The 19,083-nt window shown below is 41.0% G+C and overlaps 1 protein-coding gene across 4 annotated transcripts in view; it reads right to left on the bottom strand.

The window, feature by feature from the left end:
• Positions 1 to 5,889: 5,889 nt before the first annotated feature.
• The window catches only part of CHRNA2 (cholinergic receptor nicotinic alpha 2 subunit), a 47,967-nt gene continuing 34,773 nt past the window's right edge, over positions 5,890 to 19,083 (bottom strand). For 3 of the 4 annotated variants that reach the window (XM_033939894.1, XM_033939895.1, XM_033939896.1), the window contains 2 exons: positions 14,916 to 15,963; positions 5,890 to 8,966 (listed from right to left, as the gene is read on the bottom strand). In XM_033939894.1, the coding sequence (XP_033795785.1) occupies positions 8,841 to 8,966; positions 14,916 to 15,963 (1,174 nt within the window). In that variant the 3' untranslated portion in view covers positions 5,890 to 8,840. Of the gene's footprint in view, positions 8,967 to 14,915; positions 15,964 to 16,332; positions 16,460 to 19,083 lie in introns of those variants that run through there. The other variant, XM_033939897.1, reaches the window with a different exon arrangement.

Genomic DNA, 19,083 nt, shown 5'->3' on the forward strand with positions numbered 1-19,083 from the left:
TAGCATTTCCATCCCACTTCCCTATGCAGCAGCAACATCATTTCCCTCCTATCTCCCCCCTTTCCTGTGCAGAAGCAGTAGCAGCATTTTCCCCCACCCCCCTTTCCCTTCTCTTCCCTTATCTTCCCTGCTCCGTTCGGCCCCTCCCCCTTCTTTTACTGCCGTTGTCCTGCTCGATCTGGCCTGCTCCTGACCCTCCCACCGCCGACAAATCTCGGGATTCCAGCCGCGTAGGCAGCACTTTAAACACGCTGCTTCACGGCCACACATAGGGCTCCTTTTACAAAGCAACTGTAAATGCACCAAATCCCATAGGAATTGAATGGGCTTTGGTGCATATACCACAGCAGTATCACTTCTACGGCTTTGTAAAATGGGCCTTAGGTGCCTGGGCCAATCAGGGCCTTAGACCCCTCCCCAGTGCATCCCATGATGCACAGGGAAGGCCCTCCTTTGTGAAGAGACAAAAAAAAATGGAAAATCACTGGACAAAGTGTTTAGCCCTCGATGGGGACTGCCCCAACTTTGTTGGTTGGGCTGAGAACTTTTCAACAGACCCTCATATACCTGCAAATAGAGACTCACCATAAAATCATTATCAGTCTGGGATTTTTTTCTTCTTATCAATTTCCATTTCAGCTTCACACTCGTGGATAATTATTCAACCCTTACATAAATTCTTCCTCAACTTTTCTCAGGTTCCACAAATTCTCAGGCTGACACAAATTCATGTTTCACCCATCACTGTATCAAGGTTCTAATAAGTTTATTCTTGTATACCACCCATCTGTGAGGTTCTGGGTGGTTAACAGAGAAGAAGAACTGTACAATCAGTGACATATACATAAAAAAGGTAAAACTTAATAAGATAAAAATGTATAATTATCTCGGAGAGAACGAGAGCCAGAAGACCTTGAGCATGCGCAGATGCTCAAGGCCCAGCCCAGGCAAGAGGCAGGATCTTTCTGTCACACATGGGGTAAGGAGTTTGTTAGGGAGGGATGGAGGGAGGGCAGATGTCACTTCCAGCATGGGGGGGCGATGAGATTCTCGCAGGGGGGGGTGTGATGCTGGTTTGAGCGGAGGGGGGGGGGTGATGGAACAGCGCCGGTAGCCTCTGGGGGGGGGGGGGGGGAGGAAGGAGGAGGTAGAACGAATCAAAGAGAGTTTCCCTTACTTCCTATGGGGAAACTCACTTTGATATACGAGCAACTTGGTTTACGAGCATGCTTCTGGAACGAATTATGCTGATAAACCAAGCTTCCACTGTACTGTATTTATGAAAAAAGTTTGTAGACAAGGTGCAGTTGACTTTGTGATGATATGTTACGGCACCTTAATGCACAGACCACTTTCATGAAGAATTTTTAATAAAGCATGGGATCAAGATCATCGTTTCCACAGGCATTGTTAGCACCAGTATCGGTGGCTACTGATTGCTTGTCAATCATGCAACGGCACCATTTATAGAATTGTGGCTACCTCAAACATGGAATTGTAGGCCAGGGTTATCGAGCCTACATTTACGGTGCTTATGTTTGATGTTAATCATGTCTACAGAACAATCTACCTATTTATATTCGTAATGAATCTTCTTTAGACAAATTCAAGCGTTCCTTAAAAAGTTTTTTGTTCAAGGACGCTTTTGAAAAATAGATAACACAATTTTATAAATCAGTAAACTTCTTAGATCTAAACTAGATTACTGTATAGATTACAGACACATCCTATTTCTTCCCCCCCCTTTTTTGTGTTACCTACCAAATGTGCTCCCCGCTAAATGTTTTCTTTCTCTCTTTAAAAATATGTAGTTCATCCCCTTCACCTTCCGTACCAGTTATGTATTAGAATGAATAGAATTTGACTTTAACTATGTAAAAGAGTTTTGTTCTGCCCCCCATTTTTAAAATGTTATACGCTTTGAAGCTTTGATATTGCGTACATAACAAAAATTTAATAAATTTGAAAATTAAAACTACAGAGGCATCTAAGGATGCCTAAGGTCATATTGGCATTATTTATTTATTTTAAAACCTAAGCGGTTCACAAAAATACATACATAATTATAAAACAATACTATAAACAAATAAGCAGAAAACTCTTTCCAACAATAATAAGAGAACCATCTCTCAAGAAAAGGCCTCTATAAATAAAATTGTCTTCAACACCTTTTTAAATGTCTGAGTCAGAGAACGATCTAAGTGGTCCTGTCAAATTATTCCACAAAAGCACCCCTGCTACTGAAATTACTGAAGCCCTCACTTTGATATAATGTACAGTACTCCCCCAAGATTCGCAGGGGCTCCGTTCCAACTCCTGATTGGATAAGGCCAGACAGTGCAGGAAGAGGCGGTCAGAGCATACCGCGAGTGATTTCCTGCACTTGCGGCACTCCAGCTGCTCTCTCTCCTGCCTCTCCCGCTGCCCTCTCTTTGTCAGCGGTTCGTGGTCAGAAAATACCGCGAATGACCGGGAACGCGAACTGCCGACTGCGAACCACTGGGGGAACACTGTACACTCACTAACCCCCCCCTAACCAGCTGTAATGTTCCCGCTGACTTTAATGATCAACTTGGTTGCTATATTTTCAATACCTGGGTCAAATACCAGGGGATCTCACAGTGAATAACTTTAAAAATCAAAAGAAAAACTACAAAGACAATCTGATATTTTACTGTTATCCAGTGACGTTTCAGTAAAAGTGTTACATGATCAAATCTGCTTCCTCAATAAGTCAATTGAGCCATGGCATTTTGAGCAACCTACAAAGTTTTACATCTTATAGATGACATCCCTAGGTACAGCGTGTTACCATAATCTAGTCTTTGATGAATAATTGGACCACAATCCTAAAATCATAAGTTGATAACATTGATTTCAATCTACTAAGTACTCACATCTGAAAGAACGTAGATTTGATCACAGCTAGCACCTGATCATTCATACTCAAAGTAGAATCAAGCCAAACTGCTAATATTTTAAATCACTTATGGATACTAATTCTTATATTGTTAATTTTAGCACAATGTGGCCATCTAGGATCTTCATCCTTTCCAATCAGCATCACACTAGTCTTGGTGACAGTTTTTAATGCCAATTTATGGTCCATCATCCATATGTAAACTGCTTGTAGACGCGTGGATAAATTTGACTGTAATTCAGTGCTCCAATCATTCTTAGGGAAGAAAAACTGAATGTTGTCCGTATAGAATCGATAACTCACTTGCAAATTTTGAAATACTGTACATTCCCCAATGACATCAAATATAGGTTAAACATTAAACCTGACAGCGCAGAACATTGTGGAACCCCCCCTATAGATTGTCACTGCATCAAATACTCGACCATTGTTCTGCCCTCGAATCGAGCGCTCCTGGAAGTAGGATATGAACCAATCATATACAGTACTACCTATTCCTATTGCCTTCAGTTCGCCTAACAAAATGGTAGTATCTACTGTATCAAAAGCTGAAGACATATTGAGGGAGACCAAACAGAGTGTTTTACCTTTAACTCTTTTCTTATTTCATCCACAGTAGTTACCAACAAAGACTCAACACTATGACCTGATGATTATCTAGTAACTTTTCGCTCTCTACAAAAGCCTTTATTTGTTTAAGCACTAGTTTTCTATTATCTTCCCTATAAAAGGACGACCGCTATAGGTCTATAATTACTAAAAATAGATCTATCTATCTGTATATATTTTTTTATCTTTGGTTTCACTGTGAAAATCTTTAAGAGATCAAGGAGTACCGTGCTTACTCCAAAAATAAGACAGTGTCATATTCGTTTGGGGCCCAAAAAAGGCACTAGGGCTTATTTTCAGGTAGGGCTTATTTTTTTCATGTACATGATCATCTCTCCCTTCTTCTCCTTCATCCCAATTCTTTCTCTTTCCTTTCCCTCACATGTGCAACATCTTTTCTCCCCTCTCACCCATCCCCTTGTGCCTTCCCTCTGCAGCATCTTTCTATCCCTCCCATCCCCCTGTGTAGCAGAACCCTTGCCCAGCTTCCATCCCTCCCTCCCATCCCTCGTGCATCAGAACCCTTGAGCACCCACTGCCCTCGCCGCACAGCCAAACCGCTGAACCCCCGCTGACTCTCCATTCTTCCCTCCAAAACAATCCCCACCAACCGTGACCACAAATACCTTCCAGCAGAGGAGCTTTGGGCCAGCAGCAGTCACAGGCTGCTTCGTGGCCTTCTCGCTGGGGCCTTCTGTGTGCTACGTTACTGATGATATCAGTGCACAAAAGGCTCCAATGAGAAAGCCACAAAACAGCCTGTGTGTGTTGCTGGCCCGACGCTCCTCTGTTGGAAGGTATTCATGGTTGCGATTGGCGGGGATCGGTTGGGAGGGAAAGATGGAGGGTCAGTGGGGTTCAGCGGTTCAGCTGCATGGTGGGGGAAGCACAGCTGCCTATGATTAGGGCTTACTTTCAGGGCTAGGGCTTATATTAAGACCTTCCCCGAAAATCATGCTAGGACTTATTTTCGGGGAAACATGGTATATTCGTATTCATTATATAAGCCATGGTATTAGTTTGTAGATATGATTTCTGAGGATTGTTTGTGTGTCTGTTTTATTATGTTTTTTTTAATATTATGTATGTAAATCATGTAAACCATAGAAATTTTTTAAATAAATAAATAAATATTTATTTACAATCATAGATATTGACGGGAGAACTTATTTCCCAATCCCTATACCAAAGCAAGGGAGCATGAGTCATCATGATTTCGTCTGTGTCAGTGATTTCAAAAAACTCTACAAACTTCCTGTCCATCTACTTCTATAAAATCCTTCCATTTAACAGTCACATCATCATCATCAGTAGGTGCTTCATTATCCTGAATGTTATTAAACCTTTCCTATAATTTAGAACAGGGGTGCTCAATAGGTCGATCGCGATCGACCGGTAGATCGCCAAGGCAAAGTGAGTCGATCACAGAGCTCATCCCGGGCTCCGTGATAAGACTCACTTTGCCTTGGCAATCTACCGGGCCGATCAGCCTTCCTCTCCCCGACGTCAATTCTGCCGTCGGAGAGGAAGTTCAGGCCAGCCAATCGCTGCCTGGCTGGGCCAGAACTTCCTTTCCGACGGCAGAATTGACGTTGGGGAGAAGAATGCTGGTCGGCCCGACGCAGGCAGAGCTTGGGGCAGCAGCGGCTTTGGGGCCTGTTCCCCGATGGCGGCAGTGGCTTGGGGGCCTGTTCCCCGATGGCGGCGGCAGTGGCTTGGGGGAGGGCATGAAGAAAGAAAGAAAGAAAGAAAGGAGGCAGACAGGGAGATAGAAGGAAAGAAGGGAAACAGAAAAAAGAAAGGGAGCATGAAGAGAGAAAAAAAGAAAGGGAGGCAGGGAGAAAGAAAGGGCAAGGAGAGAGGAAGAAAAATTTGGTGGAAGGAATGAGGTCTGGAGGAGAGGAAGCATACAGGTTGAAAGAAGGGAAGAAAGATTAGATGCACAGTCAGAAGAAGAAAGTGCAACCAGAGACTCATGAAATCACCAGACAACAAAGGTAGGAAAAATGATTTTATTTTCAATTTGGTGATCAAAATGTGTCCGTTTTGAGAATTTATATTTGCTGTCTATATTTTGCACTATGGCCCCCTTTTACTAAACCGCAATAGCGGTTTTTAGCGCAGGGAGCTTATGAGCGTCGAGAGCAGCGCTGGGCATTCAGCGCAGCTTCCTGCGCTAAAAACTGCTATTGTGGTTTAGGGAGGGGGGTATATTTGTTTATTTTTGTATGGTTGTTACTGAGGTGACAGTGCATAGAGTCATCTGCCTTGACCTCTTTGAAAAAACCTCATAATAGGAATGATAATTAACATTTTCTCTGCGTATGGTGTGCTTTGTGTTTTTGTTAAAATTTTATTGTTGGTAGATCATTTTGACTTGGTCATTTTAAAAGTAGCTCGCAAGCCCAAAAAGTGTGGGCACCCCTGATTTAGACACTTTATTCAGAAGAAAATGTAAATATTCTCCTGCATCAAGTCCTTCAGCATAATCTTTAGTATTACTTTCCTCGACGAGTAGTTTGACAGTCTCAAATTACTCTCGTGGTCTGTTTACTGCAAGCTTAATCCTTTCACAATAATATCTCTCGTTCTAAATCACAGTAGGCACAATATTCAATTAATCAAAATGAATAATTATCATAATTATCCACATCCTTTGTTTTCTCCACACTCGCTCATACTTTTCACTTCTCGTATCAACTCTTGTATAATTCCTGTTTTCCATGGGCAGGGTCTATTATCACTCAAGGGCGCTATCCAGCATCTTCTTTGAAAGCTTATACAAATTGTCAGTCATATCAGATACAGCTGTATCCACATTCAACTGTTCAAGTGATGAGATAAAAAAGTATCTTTAAAAACATCAAAATCAAATTTTGGGCAAATTAATTTATATGGTTCATTTTATGGGTTGAGATGGAATCTCATACATTTGTAAGACAAAACTTACCAATGAATGATCTGTTGAAATCATAGGTTCTACCTCTGGGGGCACTCTTAATTTTCCTAACATCCCTGCATGTATAGATACCAAATCTAATATATGGACTGCTTTGTGAATCATTGTTTGTACTATCTGAGGGAATGCACAGATCTCCATTTGAATAAGATTACAATTTGTCTCACCTTCCCCTTTATCACCTACCTTAATTGGGACACTAAAATCACCTACTATATAGAGGTTCTCCATATCAATCTGAAGGTTTACAAACATCTCTAGCAACAGTGAACAATCAGCAGCTAACTTTCCTGGTGGGCTATAAACTGTGCAAATCGATAATTTGTGGTTTTTAATCACCACGTACTCTAATTGAGGGGATGTCTCTGAGGCAATTAGTTCAAAACTAAGACCCCTTTTACAGAAAATAATGACTCTTCCGCCTCTTCTATCTGTTCTACAACTCCATTCCCAGGCATAGCCTAATGGACAACATTGCTGCATTACAACAGTATCTGACTCTTGCAACCAAGATTCAGTTATACACAAAACATCATATTTGATATCATCTAATAGATCATATATCTTGTTCCTAATAGAACGCACATTCAGTAATCCAATATTTAAAGATGGTTCTGAAATGCTCCTATCAACATCTATAATTATCTCTTTTAGAGCAGTTGTCCTTCCCATAGGCAAAACGTTTGCAGAGCAAAACATATGCCAGCTCCCCAAAGCACCCTCTTCCCACTACAACTGGAATATATCCCATAATAAAACAGTCAAACTAAACAATAATTTAAATTACAACCAAATAAAACACAGCTAATATGTCTTAAATGCTCCCACTTAGTTTGCTTATCAAGATGCACTTCTCAAGTGAGCTTCGCAAAAGCGGTTGCAAAGGCACGTGCCTTCTTCTCATGCTTAGCCAACATGCTAAACAGTGGCACATCTTTAGGCACCTTGAATAAATCAAGGCGTCCGACGTCACACCTGGGCAGAGCTTGCTCCCATGCCCACTTAAAGCAGTGCATCTGACTCTCAGATAGAAATTCACAGGAGGCAATCTATTTGGATTAGTCACTCCTGCTTCAACCTTAAGCATTCTAAGGTGCCCCCATAAATGTGATCTAGGCACCTCAATATTTTTTGTTTTTAAATCATTTTGAAAGGGCTTTGCCACCGTTTATAGAATATGGTCCCTACTGCCCACCTCAAGGTTCTAATTGGAGGTGTCTAGTTCTAGAATTGCTCCCGAAATGTCTTCCTAGATGGCATGGAAGACTAATAGAAGGTAAGTGATGTGATAACATCATATTTATTTACTTAAAAAAAATATATACCAACTATGATCTAAGCGGTTTAATTAGAAGAGGCAAGTGGTGGTGTGGGAGCATGGCCAAAAGTTGTCCATATCAAGGCAATACTTAGCCATTAAGGGTCAGATTCTATAAACAGCAGATAAGTGCGCCTATATTGCCAATTAACCACTTATAGAATCACACTTAGCAGCGCCTAAGCAGACTTAGGTGTCGCTAAGCATCCTTGAAGTAGATTCCAGTATATTAAGCTTGGTTTTACCTGGACTAATTTACCAGTGCCTATCTTCGATGACTAGCAGAATCTAAGTAAGCCATGCCTACTTTCTGCCCATATACATGTCTACTTTTCAGGTAGACATTGCTAGTCACTTCGACTTAGGTGTTGCTAGGTATCCTAATTGGTCATTTTAATTTTTTTTTTATTGGCTGAAAACTGGCACCATCAATTACCATGCCAATTCTGAAGTTAGGCGTCGCTAAGCATCCTTGATTATGGTGTCTAGCAGTGCCCAATATAGGCATCTTATACATAATCTGGTCCTATCTGGATATCCTTATCTATTTAGTAGAACTTCACAACTACAAATCTTACATTAAATAGGCAAGGTATCCATTTATGTAGTAGAATCACATATTCCAAGATCCTACCTGAAAAGAGAAGGCCACTGAATATTGGGTACAAAAGATAAGTGAATGGGTATCTCCATATTACTTCCTTTGTTTTTCATTTTTAAAACAAAAATAAATATCTATTAACTATTTAATGTATGTATTTATCCATCAGAAATTAGTTTGCCCAGATGTCCCCACCTTTGATAATAATTTGCGAGTCAAAATGTTTGTAGCATATCAAAGATAATAATTCCACAGTGAACTCTTGAATAGGCTAGTATATAGCAGCTATATTGTATGACTTGAACTGGGCTGGTGCTAAGTAGAAGGAAAACAAGTCCACCTCAGAAATTAATTATTGACTGTTCTTGTCCTTCACAGGATTCATTCTGAGGTTTTCAAGTTACACAAGTCCATGCTTTATATATGTGTATGTCTATATCATTCCAGCCAAGAAGGGTGGAAGGAAGAGTCCCATTGTCCCTAACAAACAGACGATGATGAACATCCAGAGGAATATCCGGTCAATCACCATGGCAACATACTTCCAGTCTTCTTTCACCTATAAATAGAGCAGATTCTTTGTCAAATGGCTGAGTGTTGGAAGGCATGGATCTTTCCTACTCTACCAAACAGTTTAATAATGCATGACCTATCAGACCATCATCTACAGGTTGAGACTCTTGGTTTTAGAAAGTCTCCATTCAAAATAACATAATGTGGTACTTTTGTGAAGATGATATCCCAGAAGACTATCAGTCTTTCCAATCTATTAAAGATTTTATCACTAACAAACACCAGATCCAGGAATAATATGTACCACATCCTCTGGCCATGCTGTTGTGTGAAGTCTGTGCTCCAGTGGGGTCAGCCAGAGATTCAAATGCTGTGGAGGCCTGACTAGAGGGGGAAGTTGATGTGACAAAGGCAAAGGCCACAAACAATGCAGAACATCAATCTATTGCAGGACTGAGCTGTTACATGTAGAAGCTGGAAGTTAAAAAAAAAAAAAAATTGAAAACAGAGGGCTCCTTTTACAAATTGGTGGTACTGATTTACTGTGCACTGAATGTGAAGAAGCCCATGGGAATTGAATAGGCTTCATCACATTCAGCATGCCACTAATTGGTAGCGCTGCTTTGTAAAAGGAGCCAAGAGACTTTTAAGAATGGACCCATAAGTGCTCTAGCTAATGAAAAATGGCACTTCGTGGTAGCCTCTAATACAGCTTTTCTGCATTCATTTGGAACTCAAGAATATGAGGGGCCGCTGGAAAGTTCTCAGCCCAACCAAGAAGAGAATGATGTGGAATCATGAAACCTATAAGTTATTCCACACTTTTCATTTCGTTTCAAGAAAAGTGTGGAACAACTTGTAAGTTTCATGGCTCCATCTCATTCTCGTCTTGGTTGGGCTGAGAACTTTTCAGCGGTTCCTTTTAATAAAACATAGGTTTGCTATCCCAGAAATCAGCTGTGTTCACTCACATCACACATTTATTTCTGGTTAAAAAAAAAAAAAAAAAATTAGGACAAAAGTAAAATTAACCACTGCCTAGAATTATTCCTTTGAATCAAGGGTTCTCATACTTTTAGCAGCTAAATCTTGGTTTATATATTCAACATTTATTACTCCTCTTTTATATTTTGAGCTTAAAAGCACTGTACTGCTGCTAAATAATTTTGACATAATTTTGTTAAGTATAATTTTTATTTCCTAAGGAATTGGTATCCCAGAGAAAAGTATGGTTAAAAATGGAATTTCATACATCTAATGGTTAAAATATCTCTCTATTAACCAGCTAAATCTATATAGATAGTTAAAACTGGGCTGTGGTGTGTCAAAATTTCCAGTTTGGTCAGTGATATTCAGTGCTAACTAGTCAAAACCGAGTCATCAAGTCTATGTGCAAAAGTAGCTGCACTAAACCTTAGATTACAAATCTTGTGATTACATTTAAGTAGCTAGTCATCTGAACTTTTAATTGGCCAATGCTCTGACTTGTTATGAGGTTATTAAAATATTTGTTCAGATTGGTTAATTTTGGTCCAGACAAGGGTTAACCAGGAAAGCTGGCAAATTGGGCAACAGTATAATAATGGGTGATTTCAACTACCCCAACATTGACTGGATAAATGTAACATCAGGGAGTGCTAGGGAGGTACAATTCCTAGACATCATAAATGACTGCTTATTGGAACAACTGGTCCAGGAAATGACAAGAGGGGGAGCCAATTTAGGTTTGGTCCTTAAAGGAATGCAATACACAGTACGGGAGGTAACTGTTGGGTCTGCTGGGAAACAGTGATCATAATATTATCAAATTTGAGCTAACTGGAATGACGTCACTAAAGAAATCTACTGTAGCGGTATTTAATTTTTGCAAGGGCAACTACGATAAAATAAGGAAATTGGTTAAAAAGAAGTAAAATTGGTCTGTCACAAAGATCAGAAATATAAATTAGGTGTGGATGTTGTTTAAAAATACTATTGTGGAAGCCCAGACCAGATGTATTCCACGTATTAAAAAAGGTGGAAAGAAGAGAAAATGAGAGCCGGTGAGGTTAAAGGCAAAGTGAAAGAGGCTATTACAGCCAAGAAAACATCCATTAAAGAATGGAGAGAGGATCCCAATGAAGAAAGTAAGAAGAGACATAAGTACTTGCATGTTAGATGCAAAGCATCGATAAAGAAAGCTAAACAAGAATATGAAGAAGAACTTGTCAAAGAGGCAAAACTCATAGTAACAATTTTTTTTAGATACATCAAAAGCAGAAAACCCTTTGAAGGAATCTGTAGGACTATTGGATGATCAAGGAGTAAAAGCTGCGCTCAGGGGGGGATAAGGCCATAGCGGAGATACTGAATGGATTCTTTGCTTTGGTCTGTACGGAAGAAGATGTATGAAATCTTCCTGAACCAGAAATGGTTTTCAAGGGTGATGAGGTGGAGGAATTGAAAGAAATCTCGGTGAACCTGGAAGATGTACTAAGCCAAACTGACAAGTTAAAAAATGATAAATCACCTGGACCGGATCCTATATATCCCAGGGTACAGAAAGAAATCAAACATGATATTGCTGATCTATTGTTAATGATCTGTAAACTGTCTTAAAAATTATCTGCAACACTTGAAGACTGGAGGGTAGCCAATGTTACACTGATTTTTAAAAAGAGTTCCAGGGGAGATTCGGGAAATTACATACCAGTAAGCCTGACCGGTGCCGGGCAAAATAGTGGAAAAAATTATAGAAAAATAAAATTGTGGAACATGTTGAAGAACATGATTTAATGAGACAGAGCCAGCATGGGTTCAGCTGAGGGAGGTCTTGCCTCATCAATTTGCTTGACTTCATTGAAGGTGTGAATAAACGTGGATAAATGTGAGCTGGTTGATGTAGTGTATCTAGATTTCCAGAAAGCTTTAGGCAAAGTTCCTCATAAGAAGCTTCTGAGAAAATGAAAGAGTCATGGGATAGGTGGCAAAGTTCAGTTGTGTATTATGAATTGGTTATCGGATAGAAAACAAAGGGTAGGGTTAAATGACCATTTTTCTCAATGGAGGAGGCTAAATAGTGGTGTGCTGCTGGGATCTGTACTGGGACCGGTGCTATTTAACTTATGACCTGGAAATTGGAACCACGAGTCAACTGATTAAATTTGCAGATGATACTAAACTGTTCAAAGTTGTTAAAAACGCATGTGGATGGTGAGAAACTGCAGGAAGACCTTAGGAAATTAGAAGACTAGGCGTCCAAATGGCAGACGAAATGTAATGTGGACAAATGCAATGTGATGCACATTTGGAAAGAATAATCCAAATCATAGTTACTGGATGCTAGGATCTACCTTGGGGGTCAGCGCTCAAGAAAAAGATCTGGGTGTCATCGTGGACAATACGCTGAAACCTTTCACCCAATGTGCGGTGGTGGCCAAGAAAAAAAAACAAGATGCTAGGAATTTTTAGAAAAGGGATGGTAAACAAGACTAAGAATGTCATAATGCCTCTGTATCGCTCAATGGTGCGGCCTCATCTTGAGTATTGCATTCAGTTCTAGTCTCCTTATCTCAAAAAAGATATAGCGGCACTAGAAAAGGTTCAAAGAAGAGCAACCAAGATGATAAAGGGGATGGAATGCCTCTCATATAAGGAAAGACTAAAGAGGTTAGGGCTCCAGCTTGGAAAAAAGAAAGCTGAGGGGAGATAGGATTGAAGTCTACAAAATCCTGAGTGGTGTAGAACGGGTACAAGTGGATCGATTTTTTATGGCATCAAGATTTACAAAGACTAGAGTATGAAGTTACAGAGTAATACTTTTAAAACCAATAGGAGGAAATATTTTTTCACTCAGAGAATAGTTAAGCTCTGGAATGCATTGCCAGAGGATGTGGTAAGAGTGGTTAATGAGCTAGTTTTAAAAAAGGTTTGGACAAGTTCCTGGAGGAAAAGTCTAGAGTCTGCTGTTGAGACGGACAAGGGAGAAGCCACTGCTTGTCCTGGATCGGTGGCATGGAATGCTGCTACTCTTTGGGTTTTTGCCAGGTACTTGTGAAGTGGATTGGCCTCTGTGACCCAGACCCAGTGAGGCTATTCTTATGTTCTTAAATATCAGGGGAGAGTTGGAGGCATGCTGGGACTATCCAGTTAAGTTTGGTTGGGGAAACGGTTCTCCTAATCAATATATCCAACTAACTGTATCCAGATATGCCACGATTGAATAACAGATCCTGAATTATCTTTATATGGAAAAAAAAGTAAAGAAAAAGTCTTAGGACATACTGTAGGACTAAAGGTGATTGAATCCCTTAAAATTCCTTAAAGTTAAGCTCCTTCTCTACAGTGAGCCCTAACTAAACAGATCATTACAAATATGGGGAAAACAATTCAAAGTACCATTTAGCTGATTTACCAATGTGAGAAGGGTAAGTCTACAACTGGGTGTCTGCATTTGCACACCACTTGTGAATGTAAGTATATCCTTACACCAGTAAATGCTATGGGACACATAAACACTATTCTGTTAAGGAGCACGTAAGTGACATACTACATTCATGCAAGGGGGCATACACATGGACATATCACCTGAGTTTTTTTTTTTTTATTAATCAAGCAGCAAAATCAAGGAATCGATTGTTGATGGAGACAGGCCATGAAACCAATTAAGCTCTTTCTAAAAAGGTTATAAAAAGTACTATGTTCCGAGACCATATTATTGCTAAAAGTAATATTACATCATGCTAATTTGCTGAAATTGTTTACTCTTTGGCATTACATATAATTGCTTTATTGTAAATTCCTATTGCACTCTAGTTCTCTTTCTGTAATCTGCTTTAAATCTTGTGTGGATATTTGTGGAATAAGATGAATGTAATGTGTAGGAAATGGGCATGATTCCCACTTACACACATCCCTGCATGCATTTAGGTCTCCACACTTACACCAGCTCTACGGCACAGATGCGGGGTTTCATTAATATTATATGTATGAATCTGGGCACCCAGATGCCTTAATAGAATAGGCTCTCATATGAGGAAAGGCTAAAGAGGCTAGGGCTCTTCAGCTTGAAAAAAAGATGACTGAGGGTAGATATGATTGAGATCTACAAAATCCTGAGTGGTACAGAAAAGGCACAAGTGAATTGATTTTTCACTCTCAAAAATTACAAAGAATAGGGGGACACTCAATGAAATTACATGGAGCTTCTTTTAAAACAAAGAGGAGGAAGTACTTTTTTCACTCATAGAATAGTTAAGCTCTGGAACTCTGCCAGAGGATGTGGTTACAGCGATTAGCATAGCTGGGTTTAAGAAATGTTTGGATAAGTTCTTGGAGCTAAAGTCCATAGTCTGCTATTGAGATAGACATGGAGGAAGCTATTGCTTGCCCTGGAATCAGTAGTATAGAATGTTGCTACTATTTGGGTTTCTGCCAGGTACTTGTAACCTGTATTGGCCACTGCTAGATGGACCATTGGTCTGACCTAGTATGGCTATTCTTATGTCATTGGGATGCCTAAATGGGAGGTACCCAGTTACAGTATTTCTTCCACAATAACTAAACAGATTACATAGCTATAAAAAAAAAAATACGAGGGAGGGAGTTCAAAGTACCACTTAGCTGATTTACCAATATCAATACATTAAATTTTTGTTTACAGTAGTTTAGAGTAAGGGCAGACAGTAGATTACATATCATGGACAATGCCTTAACCCTTTATTTGGCATTGTTGCTCAAAAGCAACACGTGTCTTCTATGGTTCTTATGGGAGATCTGCATCTCTAATGCCTGTTACTTGGCACTGTTGCTCTCGTTTTCACCATCTGCCAATTCAAGGGTTAATCCCTTGCAAGAAAAGAAAAACATATGCAGAAAGTTCCCACAAATAGCAATGGTAATCCTATTAAATTATGCACCCAATTATACTTCTAGCTCTGTGAGTTCTGGAGTAAGTGCACTTCTACAAATACTTCTTTACTGATTAAGGAGGTGATCTTTTAAAATGGATTCTTACTGAGAAATCAGCATCTTCAGCCCGCAAGTGATTTGCTATGTAGTGTACACCTTCCAGAGCTTTCAGGATGCTGGGCGAGAGCATGACACTTGGTTCCGACACCACGTTGTCAGCTTTTGCTGGGTACTGCATTTGAGCTTGACTGAGCCCTTCACCTGCAGGAAGAGTGTTGTCATGATGGTATTCATGACTGTGCGACTCCATCTGATGTGTGTGGCAAGGGTGAAGCTCAGTCTCTCCCCACTTCGCATCCACATCTGTTTCTATCCAGTACCTAGAAGTGCTCAGATTCATTTCTGGCGGATCATACTGGCTGAAGATATCCTTGACCGGTGGCAGCATTGTAGGTGGACGCCGCATAAACAGCCAACGCGGGACAAAGTCTAAGAAGATGGTTCGTACCCAGTAAGGCATTTTATGAGTGCTAGGTGAACGGTGGTGAACATTGAGCACAAACACAGTTATAACAATGGAGAGAGTGACAAAGATCATGGTGAAAAGAAGGTACTCTCCAATCAAGGGAATCACCAGTGAGGTGGATGGGATGATCTCCGTGATGAGCAGCAAAAACACCGTGAGTGACAATAGAACCGAGATACAGAGTGTAATCTTCTCTCCACAGTCAGAAGGTAAGTAGAACACCAGTACAGTGAGACAGGAGATCAGAAGACAAGGGATAATCAGGTTGATGGTATAGAACAATGGCAACCTTCGAATAATAAAGTAGTAAGTGATGTCAGGGTAGATTTCAGTGCAGCAATCATACTTTTTGGTGTTGTATTTTCCGACAGCGTTAACAATAGCCCACTCGCCGCTTTCCCAATAGTCCTTAAGGTCCACACCGTGTTCCATACTTTCCAGGTCAATTTTAGCCTTGTCATAAGTCCAAGAGCCAAATTTCATTTTGCAGTTCTGGTGGTCAAACGGAAAGAATGTCACATCAATGCTGCAAGAACTCTTGTAGATGGCAGGTGGTACCCACTTAACTTTTCCTGTGTGGAAAAGGTGAGCCTTAGTCATGTGAGTCACTGCAAACTCTCCATCAGCACTAAGAAAAAAAAAATACAAGAAGAATTACTCATTAAACACAGGAGAGTCAATATTCAGCAGCACGACTGTCAATAAATTCACCTTGTATTCATGGGAATCTGAATCAAAATCGCTTGCAGTGGATACCTCATTTACAGGCCAAGTTTGTTTCAGTTCTGTTCAATAATAAGATACAGCAGCTCTTTATTTAGTAAATAGGGCTTTTCATCTTGTTGCAGTTTGAGATGAGGAGTGAGTAGCTCTTAGAGAAAGATAAGTAGAACTAGGAATGAATTGTGGGAAAATATTGCTCCAGTGAGGGGGAGAAAGGAAATAGGGAAAGGACCTTGAGGATGCAGGAAGAGAAGTATTTTTCTCTATGTCTTACCCCTCCTATTTTGCTGGGAACAGGAAGGCAAGGAGTGAGGATGGAGTAGACAGAGCTATTCTGTTCCTTTTCTTCTGAGTCAGACTAAAGATAGCACAGGCCAGCACCGAGGTTGCCTTTATTCAGCTGACCAACCTATGAGGAGATGTCCAATCCTGTTAGTAGCCAACCAAGGCACAATATTTGGACACCTATATCACAACAGTGCCATCTGGTGGCCTTAAAATTTATTGCATCTTCAATATTTTAGGTTTTGACCTTTGCCACCGGATATGAGTTTGAGCAGTGGTCTCAAACTCAAACCCTTTGCAGGGCCACATTTTGGATTTGTAGGTACTTGTAGTGCCTCAGGAAAAAATAATGTTTTATTAAAGAAATGACAGTTTTGCATGAGGTAAAACTCTATAGTTTATAAATCTTTCCTGTTGGCTAAGTCTTAATAACAATATTGTAATTTATGGCTAAAGAGACATATGATCAAGACATATGTTTTATTTTACTTTTGTGATTATGATAAAGATACCCAGGGCCTCAAAACAGTACCTGGCCCGCGAGTTTGAGACTACTGCTATAGAGCTATTTCGCCATCCAGGAATGGCTCCTGCCTGGCTAAATAGCACATAGTTGCCTAAGGGCTTATATTCAGAGCGAGTTGGCCACTGAATATTAGAGGTTAGGGCCTGATTCTGGACACAGCGCCAGCTGCAGCAGGAACATGCAAAACGGGCGCCTACCACGTATCAGTCATTGGTAGTCACCATATCCAGAATCGTGTCTAATTTTTGTACAGATGCTTTAAATGAAGGCCAGAGTTTTCCAGGCCTACATTTAAGGCTTCTGACTCACACCTACGGACACGCCTAGGCACTCCTATGGACGCTTAAGGCCACTTCCGGCAAAAGCCATGCCTATGCCAGTCTTAAGCAACAATAGGTGTGCCTAGGCTCTTCCATATATGTGAGTCAGATACCTACACTGTAGGCGTCGTTCGCTGCATCAATGTTTTAAAAAAGGGTGCGTCCTGATTGGTCCGTTAGACGGTGGTAGAATGCCATTTTGAGAATTAGGCCTTTAGCGGCTAACAGATAGTTTGCCTATCCATGAAATTCAGAATACTGGCCAGCTATGTCAAACGACCAAATCGGACCACTTAAATAGCTGGTCTATCTTTGGACGCTATACTTAGCCGGCCAGCACTGAATATTGACATTGCCAGCAAAGTTTTTCAGCAGCAGGAAATAGACTGGATATTCAATTCTGGTCACTGGAAACAGCCCAGCATTGAAATCCATGCTCAGCACTGACCATGGGAGTCAGCCTGGCTAACTCCCATGGTCTGAATATCAGGCCTACGGCTTTTTTTTTTTTTTTTTAATATCTTAGCATCCTTGACACAGATGAAGCCATGTAAACTCAGAACAAATTTGCCAATCTGGGGAATTTTGTTTAAATATCTATGGGGATTTGTTTATTTCAGTTACTCTGATTTAATTTTATGTAACAGCTTATAATGTGCTGTTGACTCACAACAAATTAAATTTTTGCTATTTATTAAAAATAAAGGCAAAATGAAAAAATATAATGCTGCAGTGAAATAATTCATTGAGCCAGCAAACGCCTTGCAAATTCATCAATCCTTGTTCAAGCTTAAAAAAAAAAAAATTAAGTGTGTATATCACTAATAATAAAACCCTAAGCGCGCATGTGCACTCCTACCTGCGTATTCCGTGATTCATAGCTCCATGGCCGGCAAAATGTTAAAGAGTGTGGTGTGTGGATATGGGAGCGCGTGCGCACGTTCAGAGCTGACATCAGGGAGAGAAGGAGGCAGCGGCAACCGAGCTATGGAGCTAGAGGAGGGAAGGCCACAACCACAACCGCTCCCTGGTCGCATGGCCTTCTCCTCTGCCTCCACTCTCTGGGTCAGAGCACCGTTGCAGCTTGCAGGAGCCGCACTCTCTGCCCGCCTGGCGGTGAACCAATATCCCTTACCTCTGAATTTCAGTTTGTTGGGTGGGTCGAGGATGAGGATTTCTTTATTCGCTGCCATGGCGCTGGAGGCTGGTGGCGCTACCGCAGAGAGAGAGGTGGGGTGGGGGTTAGCCAAAGGAAGGGGTGCGGGGCGTAGGTGGGGAATGGGAGGGAGGGAAAGAGACAGACAGACACACAGACAGCGGCCAAGGAGAGAGAGAGACAGAAAGAGACAGACAGACAGTGGCCAAGGAGAGAGAGAGAAACAGAAAGACAGACAGACAGCGGCCTAGGAGAGAGAGAGAGAGAGACAGACAGACAGAAAGAAAGACACACAGACAGCGGCCGAGAGAGAGAGAAAGAGACAGAGAGACAGAAAGACACACAGACAGTGGCCAAGGAGAGAGACAGAGACAGAAAGACACACAGACAGTGGCCAAGGAGAGAGACAGAGACAGAAAGATAGACAGACAGCGGCCAACGAGAGAGAAAGAAAGACAGTGGCCAACGAGAGGGAGAGAGAGAGAGACAGAAAGACACTCAGTGGCCAACGAATGAGACAGTGGGCAACAAGAGAGAAAGACAGAAAGACATACAGAGAGCGGCCAACGAGAGAGAGAGAGAGACAGAAAGACAGACAGCGGCCAACAAGAGAGAGAGAGAGAGAGACAGAAAGACACACAGACAGCAGCGAATGAGAGAGAGAGACAGAAAGACACACAACAGCGGCCAATGAGAAAGACAGAAAGACACACAGACAGGAGCCAACGAGAGAGAAAG

The sequence above is a fragment of the Geotrypetes seraphini genome, chromosome 3 (assembly GCF_902459505.1).
Source record: "Geotrypetes seraphini chromosome 3, aGeoSer1.1, whole genome shotgun sequence".
NCBI lineage: Eukaryota > Metazoa > Chordata > Amphibia > Gymnophiona > Dermophiidae > Geotrypetes > Geotrypetes seraphini.